Below are 23,026 nucleotides of genomic sequence, written 5' to 3' on the forward strand. Positions count from 1 at the left end.
GTGTATATATATATATATATATATATACAATGGAATACTACTCAGCCATAAAAAGGACAAAATCATCCCATTCACAACAACATGGATGGACCTTGAGGGTATTATGTTAAGTGAAATAAGCCAGACAGACAAAGACGTACTCTGTAAGATTCCACTCATAGGTGGAAGTTAACATATAGACATGGAGAACTGATCGGTGGTTTCAGGGGAAATGGGGGTGGGGTGGGGGGGTAGGGCACAAAGGGTGAAGTGGTATACCCACAACATGACTAATAATAATGTACAACTGAAATTTCACAACAAGGTTGTAAACTATCATAATCTTAATTAACAAAAAAATAAATAAACAGACGCTCTGAATTTGAGGCTAGAAATAATGAAATCAAAATTTGAATAGCCAAAAGCAAAAAAGCAAGATACACTTTGGAGAAACCAAAACTGAGTAAAACATTTTACTGTGGAACCTTTTTCAGATTTAGAAATTCTTTGCAAGTCATCTTCCTTGTTCTTAAAACTGCATGTAAAGTGGAACTATCATTTATACTAAGGAGCTTTGATACTGATAACTATAAAACTAAAGAAACAATATAAACCTCAATTTTGAAAGACATGGAGATATTGATACAGATGGTAATTTTGAAAAATATGGTGATATTGATAAGAGATGGTTACACCTAAACTATGCAACCTTGAGGCCTAGTATATACAGAAATTCAGTCACAGTGCCCAATGCCTCTACCTGCAACTTTGCTCCCTGTCCCATAGAGCCCACATTGCCACAAACTGATTGGTCATGGGCTGCAACAAAAGCAAAGGGAGGTAGAGCCACGTGTAAACCCCCCGAGCTTACTTCCTTCACTCCTGCTGCCATCCCATGCCATAGCATTGGCTTCCTTGACTGGTGTCTTCAGATACTGCTCCATTTGTTCTCTCTCCTCCTCATAGCTGTTATCAGAGGAGCCACCCATCCCATCCCAGAAGCCCAACCTTGCTTCAAGAATTAAATGTTCATAACAGCAAGAGTCTGCTTTTTCTCTGAAACAAGACTTTTTGAATACCCAAGGACTGTTACTGTCACATGAGTGACATTACCTTTCCATAAGCATACTGAAAGTCTTTTAAACACATGTTTATTTCCTTATTTTCAGCAATAAAAAAATCCTTTTAAAACAACTTCAAATAAGCTAAGAAAAATTCTCGAAGGAAACTACAAGGGTAGTTACTGGTGGAAAGGGAAATAAGGAAGCATGTTCCTGACACTTATCACAGCAGGCATTTGGAAGCCAGAAGCCAGATGAGGACTATGAATTTTCTTGGAAGAGACAGGGTAGAGATCATATGGACATGGGACTCTGGTACCAACTGCTCTTTATACCTATTCTCTCCCCTACTTCTTACGATCTAATGCAGGGACACTAGTTCCAGAGTAATTAGGTTCAAATTCAGCTTTACCACATAATAGCTATGAGATCTTGGGCAAATTATTTAAGTTCTCCATGTAGCACGTGGTATACACTCAATAAATGTTAGCTGTTATTATCAGCAGCAGCAGCAGCATCACTACCATCACCATCCCTGTCTCTACTCTAACCCTCCCTTCCCAGGCCCTGAGGGTACTCCTTGCCCTCTTCCATCAATGAACTGGATATTGGGGAAACCTTGTTGCCAATGCCTAACAAACGGAAGAAAAAAGTTTCCTCCAAAAAAGGAACTCCTATTTATCTACATTCTCTCTAGCTAATACCTTCATTTCACTCCTTCCTTTTATGACCAAACTTCTTGAAAGACTAGCCCATGTTCATTATTATTGCCAGTTTCTCATTTTTCAACTCTTTGCAATTACACTTCCAGAAACGTCTTTTTAGGGAACCTCTGGGTGCTAAGATCACCCACAACCTCCTAACAGCCATTGACAAAGGATGCTTCTTCCTGATCTTATTTGGCTTCCAGCACTAAACACCTTTGATAATGTCTGTCTTTTAAAATTCTTTTTTGGGTCTCACACAGCCACTTCCTCCTGGTTCTCCTACCTCTGTCACTTTTCCTGTAGTGTTCCCCAGGATTAGCTATCTTTTCCCTACCCTCACCTCAGTTTTGAGTGCTTTAGTTTACTCCTTTGATTTCAGCTACTGCTTACATAAAATGATTCCCAAATTGCTTGTCTCACGTTCTCTTGCTCACTCAAGCATTCATGTGCCTACATCCACCCCAGCATTCACCTGTCTCAAGTTCTAGAGCTATGTCTTCAATAATCAACTAGATAATCTAAACTAAGCATCTCAAATTCAACATGTCCAAAAGTGGAATTCATTATGCTTATCCTATATGCTCTACTTGATGAATGACATTACCTTTTCCCACCCAATTATCAGAAGCCAAAAATCTTAAAGTCATCTTTGTACTCTTCCTCCCTCCTTCTACATGTCTAACCAAGCCTACCTAAGTATTTCCCAGTTGTGTTCTTTTTTATGCCCGTCAATAACTTGGTTCAAGACCTTATGACTTCTCACATAAGCTACAAATCTTCAGCGATGCCACATTGCCCATATGCTAAAATCTGAACTCCTTGGCCTAGTGTCCAAGGCCCTCTACATATCTTCACGGCCTCATCTCCTCTGCTCCCCAACTATCATTATAGATTCAGCCATAATCATCTGTTTCAAGTCTCCAAACACTCTAACCCTTACTGCCTTTGCAGAGGGTGATTCAAGAAAGGCCTTTCCTCCCTTGTCAATGACTAAACTACTATACATTATTTGAAACTCTGCTCAATTACCAGCTGTATAAAATTCTAGCACTAAGCTCCTAGGCAAACCATAGGACCTTAATGCTCATATAGTGCACATACTGCATTTATCTCAACCAGCACAGATCTTATAGCATCTGTACTTAGCAAGGATGTGGAGAAATTACAACCCTCATACATTGCTGGTGGGAATGCAAAGTGGTATAGCTGCTGTGGAAAACAGTTTGGCAGTTCCAGAAAAATTAAACACAGAATTAACATAAGGACCAGCAATTCCACCCAGAGGTATATACGCAAAAGAAATGAAAACAGGATTCAAACAAGTACATGTATGGCCATGTTCCTAGCAGCAATATTCACAGTAGCCAAAAGGTGAAAACAGCTCAAATGTTCATCAATGGATAAATGGATAAACAAATGTATGCCGTATACATGCAATGGAATATTATTCAGCCATAAAAACGAATGAAATACTGATATATGCCATGGCATGGGTATACCTTGAGGACATTATGCTAAGTGAAAGAAGCCAGACGCAAAATCACATATTTTATGATTCCATTTACATGAACTATCTAGAAGAGGTAAGTCCACAGAAACAGAATACAAATTGGTGGTTAGCAGGGGAAAGGAGGAGGAGGGAATGGAGAGCAACCGCTTAATGAGCATGGGATTTCCTTTTAGGGTGATGAAAATGTTTCAGAACTAGATAGAAGTGGTAGCTGCACAACACTGTGAATGTACTAAGTGCCCCTGAATTGTGCATTTTAAAATAGTTAATTTTATGGTATGTGAATTTCACCTCATTAAGAAAAAAACACTGAGGGAAAAAAAGGAACAGAAATTTGTATACTTCAATGGGCCAGAGACTTTACATATATTATTAAAATTTGTCTTTACACTTTTGTAAAGCAAGTATTATTATCTCCATTTTTCATATAAAGAAATAGAGGCACAGTGAGATAAGTAATATCCAATCCAGGATTACACATCTAGTCTAGAAGTGGTACAACTGGGATTCAAATTCAGGACTCTCTCACCCAACCACCCCCCAACCCCACCCTCTTTGCTGAAACTGAATACTATTTTTAAGTAGTAAGGGGAAAAACTGAAAAAAAACATAATCTTTTAACTAAAATATTTTCTTTTAAACAAAATGCAGAATTAAATGGTTTGGTTAAACATTTTTTTCAGGTTCAAATTTGAGGGAGCTTACACATAAACCACAAAGAAAAATATTTAAAGTAGCACTAAAAACAAATTATCACCTCGAGGGTATTATGTTAAGCGAAATAAGCCAGTCAAAGAAAGACGAACTCTATATGACTCCACTCATAGGTGGAAGTTAGTATATTGACAAGGAGATCTGATCGGTGGTTACCAGGGAAAAGGGGGGGTGGGGGGAGGGCACAAGGGGGGAAGTGGTGTACCCACAACATGACTAACAAAAATGTACAACTGAAATCTCACAAGGTTGTAATCTATCATAACATTAATAAAAAAAAAAAGAAAAAAAAACAAATTATCAACATGCTCTTAATAATCTAGTGTGTAGGTACTTTAGTTTTTTCAACTCTCTTGGCCAAAGACACCCTTAAGAAAAATTGGGGTGGGCCCAGTGGCGCAGCGGTTAAGTTTGCATGCTCCCCTTCAGCAGCCCAGGGTCCACCAGTTCAGACCCTGGCTGTAGACCTACGCACTGCTTATGAAGCTATGCTGTGGCAGGTGTCCCACATCTAAAGTAGAGGAAGATGGGCCCAGAGTCTCTGGGCCCATCTTCCTCAGCAAAAAAAGAGGATTAGCAGCAGATGTTAACTTATAGGGCTAATCTTCCCCAAAATAAAAAATAAAGAAAGAGAAAAAAAATTGCATAAATATTGGAGGAGTACCTTCCGACAGTCTTTGTTTATTCTCCAAATTTTCTTGTGGATTTTCTCTAATTGAAATATTTACAATCAAAACACATTTCATGTCTATTAATTACTATAATAACAGAGTAAGAATACCTAAATAGACGGGACCAAACCAATACAATTCTGTGTACACAGAACAGAACACAACATAGGCTTTTGAAGAAGTCCTCAGTTGGTCTCAATGACTATTGGTTATTAACATGTCCAATTTTTTAATTAAAATATCCTAAGGCTTATATTCCAAAATATTAGCAGTGACTATATCCAGATGGCAGGAATACAAGCAATTTCTAGATTTTACTCTTATCACTTATCTTTGTTTCCTAAACGTTCTACAATAAATACCAATTTTGTCATTAAAAAATATAAAATGCCTCAACAAAGATAAACAACCTAGCCACCTTTTTGACCAACAGAACCAGCCATTCTGAACATTTAGATGTCTCTAAAGAAAACAATTATTCAACATAAGCATTATAATATTCTATTTTGATAAAAAGCCATAAACTTTTAAGACTAGCATAGACAAACATTAGAAATACCCATGCAGGCTGACTGCATACTGGCAGTGACCTTGAGAATCTATAGCTCAGTCTCCAGTAATTTCAGAATCAAAGAGTAAATTCTCTCAGTAGCACAGACAGAAATCTTTCAGAGAAGCTGTCTCAGCCAAACATAATGGTAAAAGCATCTCTAGTAGTTGAGCTGCAGAGACACACGGGAGCAGGGGCACTCTCTGTCCTGGTCAGAACCCACCCCCTCCCGTCTCGTCAATCCTGCCTCCTACAGGGTTCTGCTTATCACTCTTGTATCATCAAACACTTCTCTACGATACTGTTTTTTCACTCTCTCTCTCACTTTCCTACTGTACCCAAAACAAGCATAAAAGTCCTTGTCGAGTCTCCTTCCCCTTCATTTTAAAAGGCTTATTCGTTTTACAACTAACCACTACAATGAAAACGGATGGCAAACACTAGAGAAGTTACAAAGGAAAATGAAGTCTTTAATTTTTAGTGGTAGCTGTCTCAGTTTTTATGGAATGGAACCTGTCCTTTCATATTTTACCCTTTGTTGGACCTTGCACCAAGTTACCTATTCTAACCTGAGGGCTCGGCCGGGTTCCCTGCTCATTTACCAAGCAGGGATGGTTTGGCTGGCATGGTCAGAGTCCAGTAGCATAAACAAGCCCAGCCCTGTTGCCTTAGCTCCTCCATCGGCCTTCCTGAGTCTTCTTGATGACCCATGTAGGTTTTCCTCTTAACACCAAGAATCACAGTTTTGCAGTATTAAAAATACCTTAAACATACAATAAAAAGTAACTCCCACAAAAAGAAATAAATCATGCACTCAGAAAAGTACAGATCTCATTTAAAAGAGCTTGCTTTTGGGGTCTGACAGAGCATCCTCATTTGGGAAGTGGTGCTATGTCTTTTCCAGCAACTTTTAAAAATTATGTCCGGACAATTAAACTAAAACCAAATACAGTGAAAGGATCTGTAGTTTTGATTCATTCCCCCATTTCAAAACAGGGGTTGGAGGCCTAAGATAAACAGATTTAAAAAGGGAGAAGAAACTCTTCATACACCTTATAAAACACAGAATATTCTATCTTGAGGTTATTGAAAACTTATAAAAATGTGACTGGGAAAAATTTACCAAACACAATTGAAAGGTTAAAGGACAGCTCTCTAACTTAAAGAAAATACAAAAGTCCAGTTAAAGTTATCTCCATACCTAAATGACAGGGCCTTTTTTCTTGGCATACATGCTAAATTAAAATAAGAAAATCTAATTTAGTAGAATTTACATGGTTTTCCTACTCTGTTATATAATTATATCTCTTAAATATTCAGCCTAGAAAGGAAATCATAAAAATGCAAGAACAAGCTAGAAATCAGGATTACAATTTAAAAGGGCTTTAAGAGTGTCGTTTAAAAAATATATTTGTTTTCTACTTGCCAATCATAGATGCTTTGTAAACTACTCCCTTCAGCTTCATGGGGAGTGCTTTCCAGGAAGACCATTTTATTTCACAATCACTACTCGTATCTGCTCATTTCAAAAGAAACCAAGATTTTGGTCACAATGACATTATTCAAAAAGATGACAATTTCCAAAACCTTTAATATTTTCAAAACAGAGTTCACAAGAAAAGAAGCAACTTTAGTTGTTTCAGGTCAATTCATAATTCATCTAACAATACTGAGATTTTAAAAGTCACTCAATTTTTAAACCATAGCATCTTTTCTCTTATTGAAGACTTCTACAGAGTGACTTCTACTATGCTGTTCAAAAAGAAAATCACAGGAGTCACCGCTATAATTTCCACAAAACACATTAAATGTATTGACACTATATTTAATTAGTAAAATATGATCCACATTTATATATCATAAAAATACTTTTAATAAGTTCCATGTAATATCAGTGAAAAATCATGCCATATTCCTCAAAGCTACAGAAAAAAATCTGGCAACACTTTTCATTACAAACTGGAGATTTAAATGATCAAATTTGACTTATAATAGGGCTGTTCCTCCTTTATTTTAAACCATTTTTATGGTGGAAATAACCAAAGATTGACCTTTCCCTTGTACCATACAACAATTTTTAGAAGTGACTAATCAAATAATAGTGCCAATAATTCAATAAGTTATATTTAGAACAAAATAGAGGATTTTTTGAGATAAGAGAAATGACTGGGATATTTAGTATACAAAAGCTAACAAAGCAGACAATGAATTTCTTTATAACCATACTTCAACTACAATAAAAAGAAACTTTGGGGGTAATTCCTACCTTTAGAAATATTCCAGAGAAACAAGTTGTTGCTGTATTTACCATTAAGGTGATTTAGGTTCCACTTGATACCCTTTCTCCTTTACCAGGAATAAAAATGCCTTTCTGGAGAAAGCGAGTCAACAACAAAGCCCATGTTGCCCGAGCAAGCCTGAATTTCCAGCAAATGAGGATGAAGCTATTTGCATTTGTTGGTTTAAGGGGGAGTGGGGGGGGGATAGTGGGAGGAGGAGACTAAGAAGACTGCTAAAGTAATTCGCATATTGTCTGTGGGCTGTATAGACAGTGATCATCAGTCACCTGTTCAAACTTCCTTCACTCCTGCCTTTAGAGAACAACCAAAGGTTACCCTGGGTCAGAGAAGCTAGAAAGAAATGAGAAGACATGCAAAACCTAACTGCCAACCCATTGCGTCTGTAGACAAAGTTATCCCCGCTGGACCACATGTCCTAAAAACCAAGACATTTTAATAGTCTCAAGAGGACTTGTTAAAATATATCATAGAAGAGAAACAAAAAAGAAGCTCCAGGCTCTGCTTGTAATTATTGTAGTATTTAGCTGAAAAACTTAAAACAGAGAAAGGACACTTGCTTTTTTTCAAGATACTTCTTTACATCATAATAGCCATCTCATTTGCACAAGCAAAACATTTGTTCCAAGTTGTTTGTATGAAAAAGAAAATATCAGCTGTTTTAAATTTCATGGCTTTTGAGTGAATAGTTTGGGTTGACAGCATTTCTAACTATTTCATTTATACCAAACAACAAGCGTACTGAATATTCTAAGTATATTAGTCCGTATTTTATTATAAGTTACATTAAAGGCAAAAATGTAAACACTCAAGTGTCTATTCAGAAGCTTTCTGGTGGAACTGACACACCTTTAACTTTTTACAACCTTAATTACATGTCCCTCTGTTACTTCTGATCCGCTATAGAAGAGAAACGAAAAGTGCTACTTTATGTGGTTTTTACCGAACACAGAAAGTCGTATAAAAAGAGGAAAATAGTTGGTAAAGATATGCCCTAAAAACTACAAAATCTTCATTTTAAAATTTAGAGAGAGGTGAAGCACAAATTACAGAAACCACATACTCCTCTGCACACGTCTGAACAAAGAGCAAAAGCAGCCATAATTTCTGGTTTTGTTTTTAATGAGAATGAGGTGGGGGTGGGGAGTAGAGCTACTTCTTGTTTGCTCAATAGAAGCTTTGAAATACTTCTCAAAAGACTAACTTTGAAACAGTTCAGAAGGAAAACGTTACATAGGAAGGACTTTACAAAATCAGACGACTATAAAAAATGACTAGTTACATATTTTAAGAAGATCAAGTTTAGATTGTAAAACCCACTCTCTTAAAATTCTAATTAAGAAAAAACTACTCAAGCGTGTGTGCGCGCCCAGGCACACAAAACATAAAATAAACCAGCATTCAAAGAAGCTAACAGTGTCCAACATAATTACATTTAAAATCTATTTAAATATTTTTACTTTAATTTTAAGAAGAAAGTTTCTATTCATATAATTTATGTCTGAGGAAACCCAATAAACTGAAGGATTTTATCAAGAAAAGAGTTAAGATGGTCACTGATAGCCTATGGTGCCACTAGACAGGAATGCTTGGCTACACCTTCCTGATTCTAGGTTTTCCCCTCCTCCACAGTTCCCTTTGGACCAGAGGAATTCCTCTATACCCTTGGGATCCTGCAACTTTATACTCAAAGCATCTGGAAGCTTGCTGCCCTCCTGTATAGCTACAATTGCTTAAAGAATTAGGCTACAAGATGACACTTCAGACCAGTGTCGGTCATTAATTTACAATCAATGATGCATAAGTATGAAGTTAAGCTACATAAAAGTAATTCACTAACGTTTTAGAAACTATTTAAATTCAAAATTTAATTTATATAGTTAACTTTAGAAGTATTAACTACCTTTAAAGCCAGGTAGACTAGTTTACAATGTAGCAGTTTATATTAAGAAAAAATTTTCGAATATCCCACAATATTAGGGAAAAAATGTTCATTGGGGCAAATTTCTTAAAAGAACCCTCTGCTTCTGAGTTTCTCCAATTTCTCAAAAGACTAAAAACCTAGACTGTGTTCATAAATAAAATTATAGAAACAAAACAGTAACCTATTTATTTACAAACTTTCCCAAATAAAGACAGGAACAAGATTTAAAAATAAATAAATAAATAATAGCCTTTAAAACAGCGGTAGCCTCAGTTCTGATTCTAAGTTGCTTGATTCTAAGACTTGCTCCTTCATGTATTAAATATTTGGACTTTAATGAGATGATTGGCTATAAATTCCTATAACTGTATATGCCAGAGAACAAGGAAGGGCAATATGAGAGGAAACCAGTAGCTTACAGGGCATTCCTAAATTTTAATCATTTTTTTAGAGAGAACTAAGATATAAGATACAATGGAGCCGTGGGAACAACTTGAAATAGAAAATATCAAGATCAAATAAATTCTGCAAGAAGAAAATCTACAATGGGCCTTGTTTTAGTTTACTTGCCTTGGCCTTCTTTAAGTGGCGAAGGACACACAGCAGCACACATATTTCTTTCCTGTTTCTCACCAGACACCCTGTACAGGTCTCCAGAACAAATCTGATGAGCTGTGACAGCATCAACCAAAAGCAAAGGGCTTTGAAAGATTGTAGGGTCATAACAAGAGCCAAGAAAGGAAAACCTAAATAAACAAGAGAAAAAAAGCCACACAGCTTGCTGAGTTTTCTATCCCAGGTATGTTTCTCAGTGGATTTTTCTACCAATGATAGACCTGGTAAGAACTTGGCTGTTTCTGATTATAGAAGTGTTAACAAAGGGAGAAAAAAAATTTGTTAGAAAAAGCTTGAGTAATTTAAACTTTATTCTTGAAAAGAAAACCAGTAAAGCTTAATTAAACAGTCTTTTAATCTAAAATCAAATCAAGTAGCATTCATGGATGCCTCACTATATTTCTTTAAGAAACTATGCAAGTGAATTGTCCTTAGTCATTAACTATTTGAAAAAGTTTTATGTGTATATCTTAAAAATATGTTGGAAAAGCAATTATATAAAGATTGAAAAACAAACATTTCCAATGTATTTAAGAAATATTCAACATAAACAAAAACGAGATTTTTAAAAATTTACGAAATTCAATTAATTTAATATTATTTGTGCCTTTTGAAGTTATTTAACTCTAAGGTCCTTAAATTATTTAATATTCAAGTCAATAAATTTGATATTTCTGTACATTTTTAAAAAGACCATAATAACATTAAAAAGAAAATGACTAAAAAAGAAGTTTTAACCTTTACGACAAAGGGTTGATATGTGTAATAAATGAAGCACTCAAACAAATCAACAAGAAAAGGAACATTCTAAGAAAAAAGCATGAAAAGGTAATTTTTAGCTTGTTATTTTTACAAGATAACACCCAAAACTCACTAGAGAAGGAGGAGTGGAAATGGGTATACCTATCTGAAAGACAATCTGTCAGCCTTAGAAACATAGCCCCTGACCCAGCAAACTCAACCTATGGAAATAATTAGAGAAGCATGCAAAGACATATTCATCAGATCATCTAGTTTAATAACATAAATCTTGAGACATTCTAAATATCAAACAAAATAGAAGTTTGGTTAAATAAATTATGATATAGCCATATGATAGAATACAACATAGAAATAAAATTGAATTTGTAGGGATATATTTTACATGTGAATATAGTCACAGTATATTATAAAAAGGTACGCAAGAAGGTAGAACATGCAGGATAATCCCTTTTCAAACTAATATTGTTAATTTATTTTAAAGTGCAAATTCAACATACATTTTTGTCTAAAAGAATGCCACAGATAAAAGCAAAAGTTCCCATTACTACTTCCTTTATCACTCTACGCCACTTTCCAAAACTAATCACTATTACAGATTTGATATATAGCCTTTCAGATCCTTTCTATGTATTTATATACATACATCTATAGTTACGTATAGAAATACATATTTGCTTTGTTTGGACTTAATGGTATTATACTGTGTGTATTTTGAGGGATTGCTTTTTTTATTTAATACAACTTGGAGAGCTTTCTTTCTTAGTAAAGAGAAACACTCTCATTCTTCTAAATTGTTCTATATTACTATAAAGAATAAACATACCATAACTTATTCCAACATTTCCCTATTGAATTTGAAAGGGGTAAATGGGTATTCTAAGTTCCTTTTATTGTCTTAGTGCAGAATAAAGATATTGATTAATGTCAGATTTCCATTAAGTTAAGAAAGCATGTTAAGGGGCTGGCCCTGTGGCCGAGTGGTTTAGTTTGTGTGCTCTGCTTTGGCGGCCCAGGGTTTCACTGGTTCGGATCGTGGGCATAGACATGGCACCGCTCATCAGGCCACAGTGAGGTGGTGTCCCACATGCCACAACTAGGACCCATAACTAAAATATACAACTATGTACTGGGGGTATTTGGGGAGAAAAAGCAGGAAAAAAAAAAAGATTGGCAACAGTTGTTAACTGAGGTGCCAATCTTCAAAAAGAAAGCATGTTAAAATTCCTAGAGTATTAAAAGAACAGAAAATACAGAATATAACTTCCAAATAAGGGGAAAAAATAATCCAAAAAAACGACAAAGAAGGAAAATAAAACATAGAAAAGGCAGGACAAATAAAAAGCACAAAATAAGGTGGCATATTGAAAACCAAGTATATTTGTAATTACAATAAATATAAATAGATTAAAAGCCCCAGTTACAAGACAGACTGGCTGACTGGCCAAAAAGTTCAAATCCAAATATTTGCAAGAAAGGCATCCTTTTAGATAAGGATTAGATAAAGGATGAACATTAGACAGACAGAGAGAGAGAGAACAAGAACACCAACCAAACAAAAGCTGGTATAGCTACATTAATAGATAAAGTAGATTTTAAGGTAAAAAAAAAAAAATTACCATAAAGAAGGTTACTACAGAAGGTCAACTGGCCAGGAAGTTACAACAGTTCAAAATTTGTACACGCCTGATAATGTAGTCACAAAACAGATAAAGCATGAAGTAAACACTGGAAGAACTACAAAGAAAAATAGACTCATAATCATAATGGAACCTATGGGGAAAGACAATTCGAGTGACAGCAAACTTCTCATCACAAACCATGGAAGCCAGAAGGAAGTTGCAAAACATTTTTGAAGTGCTGAGAGAAAAGAACTGTCAATTCTATATCCAGCATTATCCTTCAAGAATGAAAAAGAAAGAAAGACATTCTTGGATGAAGGAAAACTAACAACTTGTTGCCAGCTGACCCACTTTAAAAGAATGACTAAAAGAAGTTCTTTAAACAAAGAAAATGATAAAAGAAGGAATCTCTGAAAATCAGGAAGGGAGAAAGAACAATTGAAAGGGCAAAAATGTGGGTAAATCCAATAGACTTTCCTTCTCTTCTTGAGTTCTCTAAATTATGTTTAATGGTTGAAGCAAAAATTTTAACACTGTCTAATGCCATTCTCAATGAGTATAGAGGAAATATTTAAGACAATTATATTGTAAATGGTGGAGGGTAAAGGAACATCATCAAGGTAAGGTTTCTAAACTTCACTTTGGTGAAATGTCTAGTGGGGTAAAGGACAGAGGAGGCAAATCTCAGAAAGCATTGGTGAAGCCACATTTTTTTTTAAATGCTTTGCATCTCCTGTTTACTCTTCAACTCTCTAAATCTGGGTTTTCAAAGAAATCTAGTAACCACGCTTTTACTTAAAACCACTAATGAGCTCTCCTCTGGACTTTTGTGCTGCATTTGATAGTGCTGAATACTCCTTAAAATCTTTCCTCTCCTGTTGTTGGGGCAAACAACCTAGTGGCTCTCCTACATTTATATATACTTTTTCTCAGTATCCTAAATTGACTTCTATCTTCTACCTATCCCCGATTTTTGTGTTTCTCAAGGTTTGGGCCTCAAATCACGTGCAATGGAAACACCTGAGCCCCACTCTGGACCTACTGATTCAGAACCCCTGGATGTGAGTTCCAGAGCATCAGCCTTTTAACAAGCTCCCCAGGTAATTCAAGTGTGAGAATTATCGTTTTAAATGTTGATCCACAAGGTTCTGTCATTGGTCCTCTTCTACCTCTACTTGTTACACAAGAACAATCAAAACCACACCCAGAACTTCCACCATTTACTGCTATCAATAGGATGTGTAAACTGCCCACCCCTCCCCCGCCAGAACATATAATCCCACCTGACACAAAAAATATTTGTTTGAATGAACATAATGACCCTCAAAACTACTTTGTCAACCAAGAATTATCTCTTTTAGGCTCCACACTTGCATGTGCAGCTATCCAATGGACATGTCCACCTGGATGTCCTAAAGCTACCCTGAATCAGTTAGAATTAAGTTCAACTAACAGCAACAGAAAAGCCCAAAAGAGTAGTGGTTTATATAACATAGAAGTTTATTTCTCTCAAATGACAGTCTGGAACAGGCTAGTATGAAAATGCTGCTCCACAAAGTTCTCAGGGACTCTGGCTCCTTTCTGCTTTCCACCCCACTATGCCTAGAATATGGTCCCCATTTCATGGTCCAAGATGGAGAGCCACCCAAAATAACCACATTCCAAGCAGCAGGATAGAAGCAAAAGAAGAAACAGAGAAGAGTACATTCATATCTCTGTAACATACTCCCTGAAAGTAGAACACACTACCTGTACTTTTATCCCAGTGACCAGGCTTAGTCTCATGGCTATATCTAACTGCTAGGAAGGCTGGTAACATAGTCTTTATGTTAGGCAGCCAAATTATGCTACTAAGAAAAAAAAAAGGGAGACCAAATACTGGAGGACAACAGCATTCCTGGTCACATACTCCAAAGTCACCATGTCCCAAACTGAATTCATGAGTTTTCAGGATAAACTGTGCGATTTTACACCTCTGTGATGTGTCCACCCCACTTCTATTTCCATTCTGCATGGCAAACTCCTTCTCCTCTCTTAAGATTCAGATAATGTGTCTTTCTGTGAAGCTTTCCTTTACCCAAACACCTTTCCATCTAGCCTAAACAGAGTGGATGTCTTTGGACCATCTTCATATCTACCATACATACCTATTTTTGCATTGCTAATTTTGCATTGTATTTTTTTTAAAGTCTACCCCCTCCATTCATCCCTCTCCTACTAGCAGGTAAACTTCTTGAGGGCAGAGACTATGCCTTATTTATCTTAGTATCATATGCACATAGATCTGTTATCATACTAAATTTTACAAAAGTCAACCATTAATATCTGTCTCTTAAAATTATGGCAACAGGGAACTAATAAAAGTAGTATGTAATAAAAAGAACATCACAGTATGTATTGTAGTATAACGGGATTTGTTAAAGTCCCAAATTATAGAAGATTCTAAGAGCAGTTATAAGAATAATATGGCTATATGCTCTTACCTAGCTACTGCCCTCCTCCACACATCCTACCTACTCATTTTCTATACCCATCTTTCTTTTATTCTGGTATAAATAAATAAATTTAGTTGGGTAAGTTTTAAGTATGTTAACATTTGATTCCACTAATAAGTTTATATTTAACTTAGGCCAATGATTGGGTTCCGTGCTTAGACCCCACTTAAACCTCAGCAGTTATTCCATCACAGAAGACCAGGTTAGGAATGACTGAGTCCTTGGAAGAGTCACCAAGGAGCTTCAATATATTGATGACTTTCCTCTGAAAGAAAATATCTAGATGATCATAGTATTCAACTTAGGAAGCACGGCATTACAGCTGATAAACACACGACTAAAATAACATACTAAGCTATGATGGCTTCTATAGAGTCGAAAATATTCACTGATGTGTAGATTTTACTTAAGACTATCAAAGTATCAATTTAACTTGAGAATACTACCAAAATCATGTAAAACACGTACGTAACAGTTGTTATGCCCAAACTTTTAAAAACTATCATTGAGATACAAACAATGGAATACCATGTGTAATTTTAAATTGAATATCAACTACAAAGGTAGCTGAGCACCCCAAAATGCTGATACTAGCAAGCCTTCAATGGTCCAAGTGCGACTTGTAGCTTTGCCCATCTTCTCCAGTGTGGACTGTCAATTGAGACTATGATGCTGGGTTGGCCCTCAAGAATTCTAATCATAGCCTTCTTTAACTTGGGTTCTCTGGCCTGTATAGTGCCCTCGCTGTTCTGCCTGATGCTCCAGTGGAGCATTTAGTCCTAACCTCAATGCTAATAGCAGTTAGATCTAACTTCAATAAAACAAAAGAACGTGTCATTACTTATTCTTACCATGAGTTCCTGGTGGTTGTAAAACATCTCCTGTCAGCTGACACCACCCAATTGGGAAAATATCTCGGCAATCGTACTTGCACCAATAATCAAAAGCTCCACTCCAGCCATCGAATGTGATATAAACTTCATCTCCTTTAACATCTCCAACAGTTGCAGGACAGATCAGATAAGGGTTCTTTTTGTCTATAGCTTCAAGTTTCATTCCCACTTTAAAATTATTTAGAGGTGGCTTTGGCGGTTCCTATGAAAACATTTTAAAAAAAGTTTTCATTGTTAAGGTATATTAAGAAACATTTGCTCAAGTGTATTCTTATAACCTATAGCAACCAAAAATTAAGCTCCATGTTTATCAATTAAATACAGGAAGAAAACAGTTCTCACAGATCTCTCTAAAACCCTGCTCTATAACATCTCACTCTGGAGCAGAGCCGAGAACCTGGAAGAAAACAAAATCAGCCTGATAGTATTCATTCATTCATTCAAGAAATATGCATTATATATTATGTACCAAGAATTTAGGATTCGTTGGTGAACCAAAATATCAAAGATCCCTGCTCTGGTGGAACTTACATTCTAGTGGTAGTGGCACTGGTGGTTGGGGGCTGGGTGGGGGAAAGGGGTGGAAAAATCAACAAGAAATTTTAAAAGAGGGAGTCAAACAACCCTAATAAATATGTAAATTATAGGGTATGGTGAAAGGTGGTTAAGTCCAAAGAGAAGGAAGAGCAGCAGATAATACCCAAAAAGAAACTCAAAGTATAAAATACAGACACAAGACCATGAAAGTCATATAGTCTGGGGTCATTTATGATATCCAATCCAGAAACCAATATTTAAAAAAGTATTCCTTACTTACAAAAAGTTAAAGCATGCAAATGCTAACAAGATTCTTAGAAAGCCCAAGTGCTATGTTAAAAGCAACACCTTTTCTTTCAATTTCCTTTTTATCCTAGTAAATGGCACCATCAGCAATCCAGTTACCCAAGCCAGAAGCCTGGAAATAGTCCTAGACCAGTGGTTCCCAGCCCGACTGAATATTAGAATCACCTGGGGCCACTGCCAGTGATACTGATTAAACTGATCTGGGGTGGGACCCAGGCATCAGCACATTTTAATTCCCCAGGTGATTCTAATGTGCATCCAAGGCTGAGAACCACTGCCCTAGATGCATCCTTTTCCCTTAACACTCACATTCAAAGACCACAACCTACCAATCCTACCCCCTAGATCTCTAGAATAACATTAAAAGTTAACCTTCAATTGTTTAGTATATGCCAGGTACTGTTTTAAATGTTTCTATATATATTCATTTAATTCTCACAACAACCCTATGAAGTCAGTGCAATCATTATCCCCATTTTACAGATGATGAAATCGATGCATAATTGCCTAAGAATACATTATAAGTATCAGAGCTAGATTTTAAACCTAGGCAGCCAACTCCTTGGAACACCCACGCCATCATCTGCCTGGCCAACTCCAACTCATCCATCTAAAAGCTCAGCTCTTTAAGGCTTCCCTGACCAACTCCTGCCCATCCCTAGGCCCACTTCAAATAGAGGTGCTCTTGCCTTCCTTCAATTGTGAAACTACTGTTGAAATGTGTTTACTCCTCTGCGAAACTAAGGGATTCTCAAAAGCAGGTACCATATCTTATTCACATTGTTACTTCCAGCACAGTACCCAACAGCAAGCATTTTTTTCAAAAAAATGAATGAACTAAAGAATTACCTGAAGAACAGTAAACAAAGTCTCAACTAATTCTTTCACCAAGATATAATTTAAAAAACATATCTTGTAGGTTGGTTCCTTTTTTAATGCCCCCTTTAAACCCATCTCATCATCCCGTACTTTTCCACTGTCATACTTTACACACTGGAAATCTGAAAGTTCCTTAATTATTAGCCTTCAAAGTCCTTTTAATTACATATTCTTAATTTGATTCTTAAAAACCACCCTGAAAGTCAGCAGGGCAAAAGTTAGCTTGATCAAACATCAAAGTATCTGATAAATAAATAGCTGGTAAGTAAGAAGCAGAGTTACATACCGCCACTTCATGAAGGGGCTAAAGGTTAATTGTTACTACATATGGAAAGAAAAAAAGCGGGGAGGGGTGGATTTAACAAAGGATAACCTTGGCAGTTGATAAATTTGTGCTGGACATTCACAGAACATAGAAAATATTCAAGGTGCACATAAGGATCCCAGGACCTTACACTGTCACATAACAGAGTAAGAATAAGACTTTCTGTAGCAAAAAGAGGAGGATTGGTGGCAGATGTTAGCTCAGGGCTAATCTTCCTCAAAAAAAAAGGAACTGCTCTTTTTCCATAACATAGTAAATGAAAGGGCTTTATCTCAAAACAAGCTACCTCCAGATTTAGATAATTGGCAAAATGGTTTCCTCTGCTGTCCCTGAAAGATGATGATACAAAGTTGCTTTTAAATATGTTTTTGAAGAACAGGATTTGTCATCATCAATACTTTTTTTTTTAAAGATTGGCACCTGAGCTAACACCTGTTGCCAATCTTCTTTTTGCTTTCTTCTCCTTCTCCCCAAAGCCCCCCATTACATAGTTGTATATTCTAGTTGTAGGTCCTTCTGCTTGTGCCTCAGCATGGCTTGATGAGCAGTGCCATGTCCGCACCCAGGATCCAGACCAGCAAAACCCCAGTATGCTGAAGCGGAGCACGCCCACTTAACCACTTGGCCATGGGGCTGGCCCCTGGCATCATCAGTTCTTGAATGACTTCCTAAACACACAGATATAATTTGCAAAAGCAATAGCTAAAATAAACAAGGGATCATTCTCTTTTCTTTTATTGTGGGAAAAAAAATGATTCTGTTCCAGAAGGTGGCTAGTAAAGAATTCTGTTTTAACCTCCCTCCTTGCTTACATACAATATGGGTTCTCCTTAAAGGCTATTTCTTCCCACATCCCACCAACTCCAAAGCCAGTCACAGCATTATCTGCATTACCCTTGTGGTCTCATGGTTCACTCTCTCCCTTTCTTCAGGATCTTCACTCAAATGGCACCTTCTTGGCAAGACCTTCTTGACCAACGTATCTAAAATGTCACCCTCCCTTCTCCTTAGCACGTACAACTATCAAACATAATATATATTTTATTCATTTAACATGTTTTTTTAAATGTTTTTTTGAAGATTTTATTTTTTTTATTTTTTATTTTTCCTTCTTCTCCCCAAAGCCCCCCAGTACGTGGTTGCATATTTTAGTTGTGGGTCCTTCTAGTTGTGGCATGTGGGATGCTGCTGCAGCATGGCTTGATGAGTGGTGGTAGGTCCGTGCCCAGGATCCGAATCAGCGAAAACTCTGGGCCACGGAAGCAGAGCACGCAAACTTAACCACTCCGCCATGGGGCCAGCCCCTAACGTGGTTTATTATTCATTTCCCCAGTAGAAGGTAAGCTCCATAAGGGTAGTTTTTACTGCTTTGCGTATGGCTATATTCCCAGAGTCTACCTCTGACCACAAACTCTTGTCCTTAACTTCTACTTCCTTACTTTTAATCAACTACTTCTTTGACCTCATCAAGAATGGCTATTATTAAAAAGAAATAACAAGTATTGGAGAATATGTGGAGAAAAAGGAACCCTCATACACTGCGAGAGGAATCTAAATTGGTACAGCCACTATGAAAAACAGTATGGAGAGTCCTCAAAGAAATTAAAAACAGAACTACCATGTGATCCAGCTGTTCCACTTTTGGGTACTTATCCAAAGAACACAAAAACACTAACCAAAAAGATATATGCACCTCTATGTTCATTACAGCATTATTCACAATAACTAAGCCTTGGAAGCAACCTAAGTGCCCATCAACAGCTGAATGGATAAAGAAGATATGGGGGGGGGGGGGACTGTGTGTGTATATTCCACACAATGGAATATTAGTCATAAAAAAAGATGAAATCTTGTCACTTGTGACAACATGGATGGACCTTGAAGGTAGTATGCTAAGCAAAATAAGTCAGACAGAGAAAGACAAATATGGTACGGTTTCACTAAGATACACAAACACACACACATAGACACAGAGACTAGACTGGTGGTTACCAGAGGGGAAGGGGGCAGGGGGAGGGTGAAAGGGGCAAAGGGGCACATGTATACAGTGATGGATGGCAACTGGACTTTTGGTGGTAAACACAATGCCATCTACATGGAAGTTGAAATATAATGATGTATGCCTGAAATTTATATAATGTTATAAACCAATGTGATCTCATAAAAAAATAAAGGGGGAGAGAGAAAGAATTCTAGTCCTTTAACCTTCATTTATTCACTTACAAATATTTGCTGAGTGCCTACTACACGCCAGGTACTACTGAAGGTTTTCGACATATATTAACTAGCAAAACAGACAAAAATCTCCCCCTTGTGGTGCTCACATGCTAGTAAAGATGAGAAACATAATAAAATAAGTAAAATATATTCTATGTTAGAAATGATAAGTGCTATGCAAAAAAGAGAATAGAGAGAGTAAGGGAGATCCAGAGAGTAATGTAGGAGAGGAGTTGTGCGATTTTAAACAGCATAATCAGGACAAGCCTCATATGGAAGGTGATATGTGAGCAGAAACCTGAAGGAGGTGATTATTAACCGTGCAGTTATCTAGAGGAAGAGTGTTCAAGTCAGAGAGAACAGCCAGGGCCAAGGCTCTAAAGCAGGAGATGTGTCTGAAATGTTCAAAGAACAACGAAGCGAGCGTGGCTAAAATATAGTATACAAGTGGGAGAGCAATAGGAAACGAGGTCAGAGAGATGATGAGGGATCATACTATGTAGAGGTGTGCAGGCCACTGTAAGGACTGTGGCTTTTACTCTCAGTAAAATGGGGAGCCCCTGGATGGTTTTAAGCAGAGGAGTGACATAATCCCACTTATTTTTTTAAAAGGAACACTCTGGTTGCTGTGCTGACTATGGACTGTTAAGATTTATAAATAAAGAGACTAATGAGGAGGCTACTACAGTAATCCAGGTGAGAGATAGAGGCAGCTTGTACTAGTCTGATAGCAATTGAGATGGCAAGAAGTAGCTGAATTTTGAATATATTCTGACGGTAGAGCCAACAGGATTTCCTCATGGACTAGATGTAGTGTGCGAAAGAAATAATCACCAAGGTTTTTGGCCTGAGAAATGAGAAACTGGAAGGATAGTTCCCACTCCCTGAGGTTCGAAAGGCTGCACGCAGGTGGAGCAGTTTGAGATGTCTATTAGACATCCAAGTGGGGATACTGAGTAGGTAGGCTGGATATACAAGTCTGAGTTGGGAGAAAAAGGTCTGGATAGGAAATAGAAATTTGAAAGTCATATGAATATAAACTGTATTTAAAGCCAGGAATTAGAGGAGATCACCAAGGAATTAATACACATTGGAGTTTCTCAACCTTGGCACTATTGCCATTTGGGGCCAGAATATTCTGTTGTGGGAGCTGTTCTGTGCATCGTAGGATGTTTAGCAGTGTCTCTGGTCTTTACCCACTAAATGTAAGTAGCAGCCCCCCCCAAGACACAGTTATGACAACCAAAAATGTCCCTAGACATTGCCAAATGTCCCCTAGGGGGCAAATCACCCCCCTTCCAGGTTGAGAACCACTGATATAGATAAAAAAGAGAAGAGAAACAAACATTCTAACATTCTATCACACCCTTTCATGCCCAGGTTACAGAGTATCATGTCACCACTTTCTTTCCAGCACCGCAAACCAACTTACCCCCTTGTCTTTGTTCTGTTTTCTCCAAACATTAGTTCAAAATCACCATCCGCTTAACCTATTTAGACTTAGTTGCTGAGCCCTGCTGGTGAAAAGTCCCACATGCTTATTACATGTAGTGCTACACACACATTTAATCTTCATCCTTAGCTGAACCCTCCAAAATACTGTCATGTGCCCCAAGGCCATTCCATCTCCAGTCCTATACAGCAGTCCAAACCTTTCCCATTTGTCTTAAGACTAATAATGTATTCTCATTACATGTTTATTATTTTATTTGTTAGCTGATTTTCTCCCTAACCAGAGTAAGCTCTCTGCCTTAGTGTTGGAACATAGCAGAAATTCAATCTATGTATGAATCCACCCCTCCAGCCTTTTCTATTTCAGTTTTCTATTTCACAGGGTAAAACGAGGCCATCAGGAATGAACTCTATCAATATTCTGCCCCCACAATTACATATTTAACCCAATCTGAGGACACTTTTCACCTGGCTTTTAGTTCTTGCTAATGTAACTGATGAACTTCCTATCCACGAAATAGTCAAGAATCAGCCTTCCTCTTAACTGACTTTTATTAAGTACCTGATATGGGTACTTATACATATTAGAGGTGAAGGGGCATTTCTTAAGGTTCTAACCTTGACACTCCTCTCTTCTCCTTCCATATATTCTCTCTGGACTAGCTCATTCATGCTCAAGGCTTCCATCACTACCGTTTAAGCTAAAAACTCCCAAATCCACGTACCCAAGCCAAACCTCGTTTCTAAGTGCTAAACACTTTACTTCCAAAAGTCTGGTGGTAGTCATCCCTCCTCAAATTTCCCAAAGGCACCTCGACACGTCCAAAACTAAACCTATCTTCTTCTTCTATACATATTCACCTTTCTCTACTCATCCTTTCTTCATTCATTCAATAAACAAGTATGTACCAGGACCTATGATAGGCAATGAGAATACAAAGACATGTTAACTGCTCAAAAGGAACTCTAGTCTAGGAGGCAAGAGACCGTGAAAATAAGAATATAATCCAATACCTACAAAGACTGAGATATGCACAAGGCGCTAGAGAATTATAAGAAAGGAAAGGGGAAGTTAGGGAAGGTATCTTGGAGGATTTAATGCCTGGCTTGAATCTTAAAAGAAAAATAAGAGTTAACCAAAGATAACCAGCTCTAAAAACAAACATGGTATCAACAGGCTATTACAAGCAATGTAGAACATAAAATCCAAAGCAAGGAGTGGCAGCCATAAACCAGATCATTCAGCACCTTAAAGGTCATATTAACAAACTTATACTTCATCCTGAGTGCAACTGGGAACTTCAAAAAACTTTTAAATGAGGCAATGATGTGGTAAGGCTTTTGTGTCAGATATTTCTAGCAGTTGTACGGAAGGGTGAGAAGATGAGAGGCAGTTATAAGGCTGGTTGAACAGTCCAGGCAAGAGGAAAGCCTGCACGGGAGGCAGTGGTGGTAAGGTTAGAAAGAAGAGACACAACAAAGAAATTATTAGGAAGCTAAGTGGGTGGACCTT

General features: G+C 37.2%; 1 protein-coding gene across 2 annotated transcripts in view; it reads right to left on the reverse strand.

Moving 5' to 3' along the window:
• SCML2 (Scm polycomb group protein like 2) overlaps positions 1 to 23,026 on the reverse strand; it is a 92,540-nt gene that overhangs the window by 30,721 nt on the left and 38,793 nt on the right. For both annotated transcript variants that reach the window (XM_023633243.2, XM_023633244.2), the window contains exon 7: positions 15,756 to 15,999. In XM_023633243.2, coding sequence (XP_023489011.1) covers positions 15,756 to 15,999 — 244 coding nt within the window. The remainder of the gene's footprint in view (positions 1 to 15,755; positions 16,000 to 23,026) is intronic.

This window comes from Equus caballus, chromosome X, assembly GCF_041296265.1.
Source record: "Equus caballus isolate H_3958 breed thoroughbred chromosome X, TB-T2T, whole genome shotgun sequence".
Taxonomy (NCBI): Eukaryota; Metazoa; Chordata; class Mammalia; order Perissodactyla; family Equidae; genus Equus; species Equus caballus.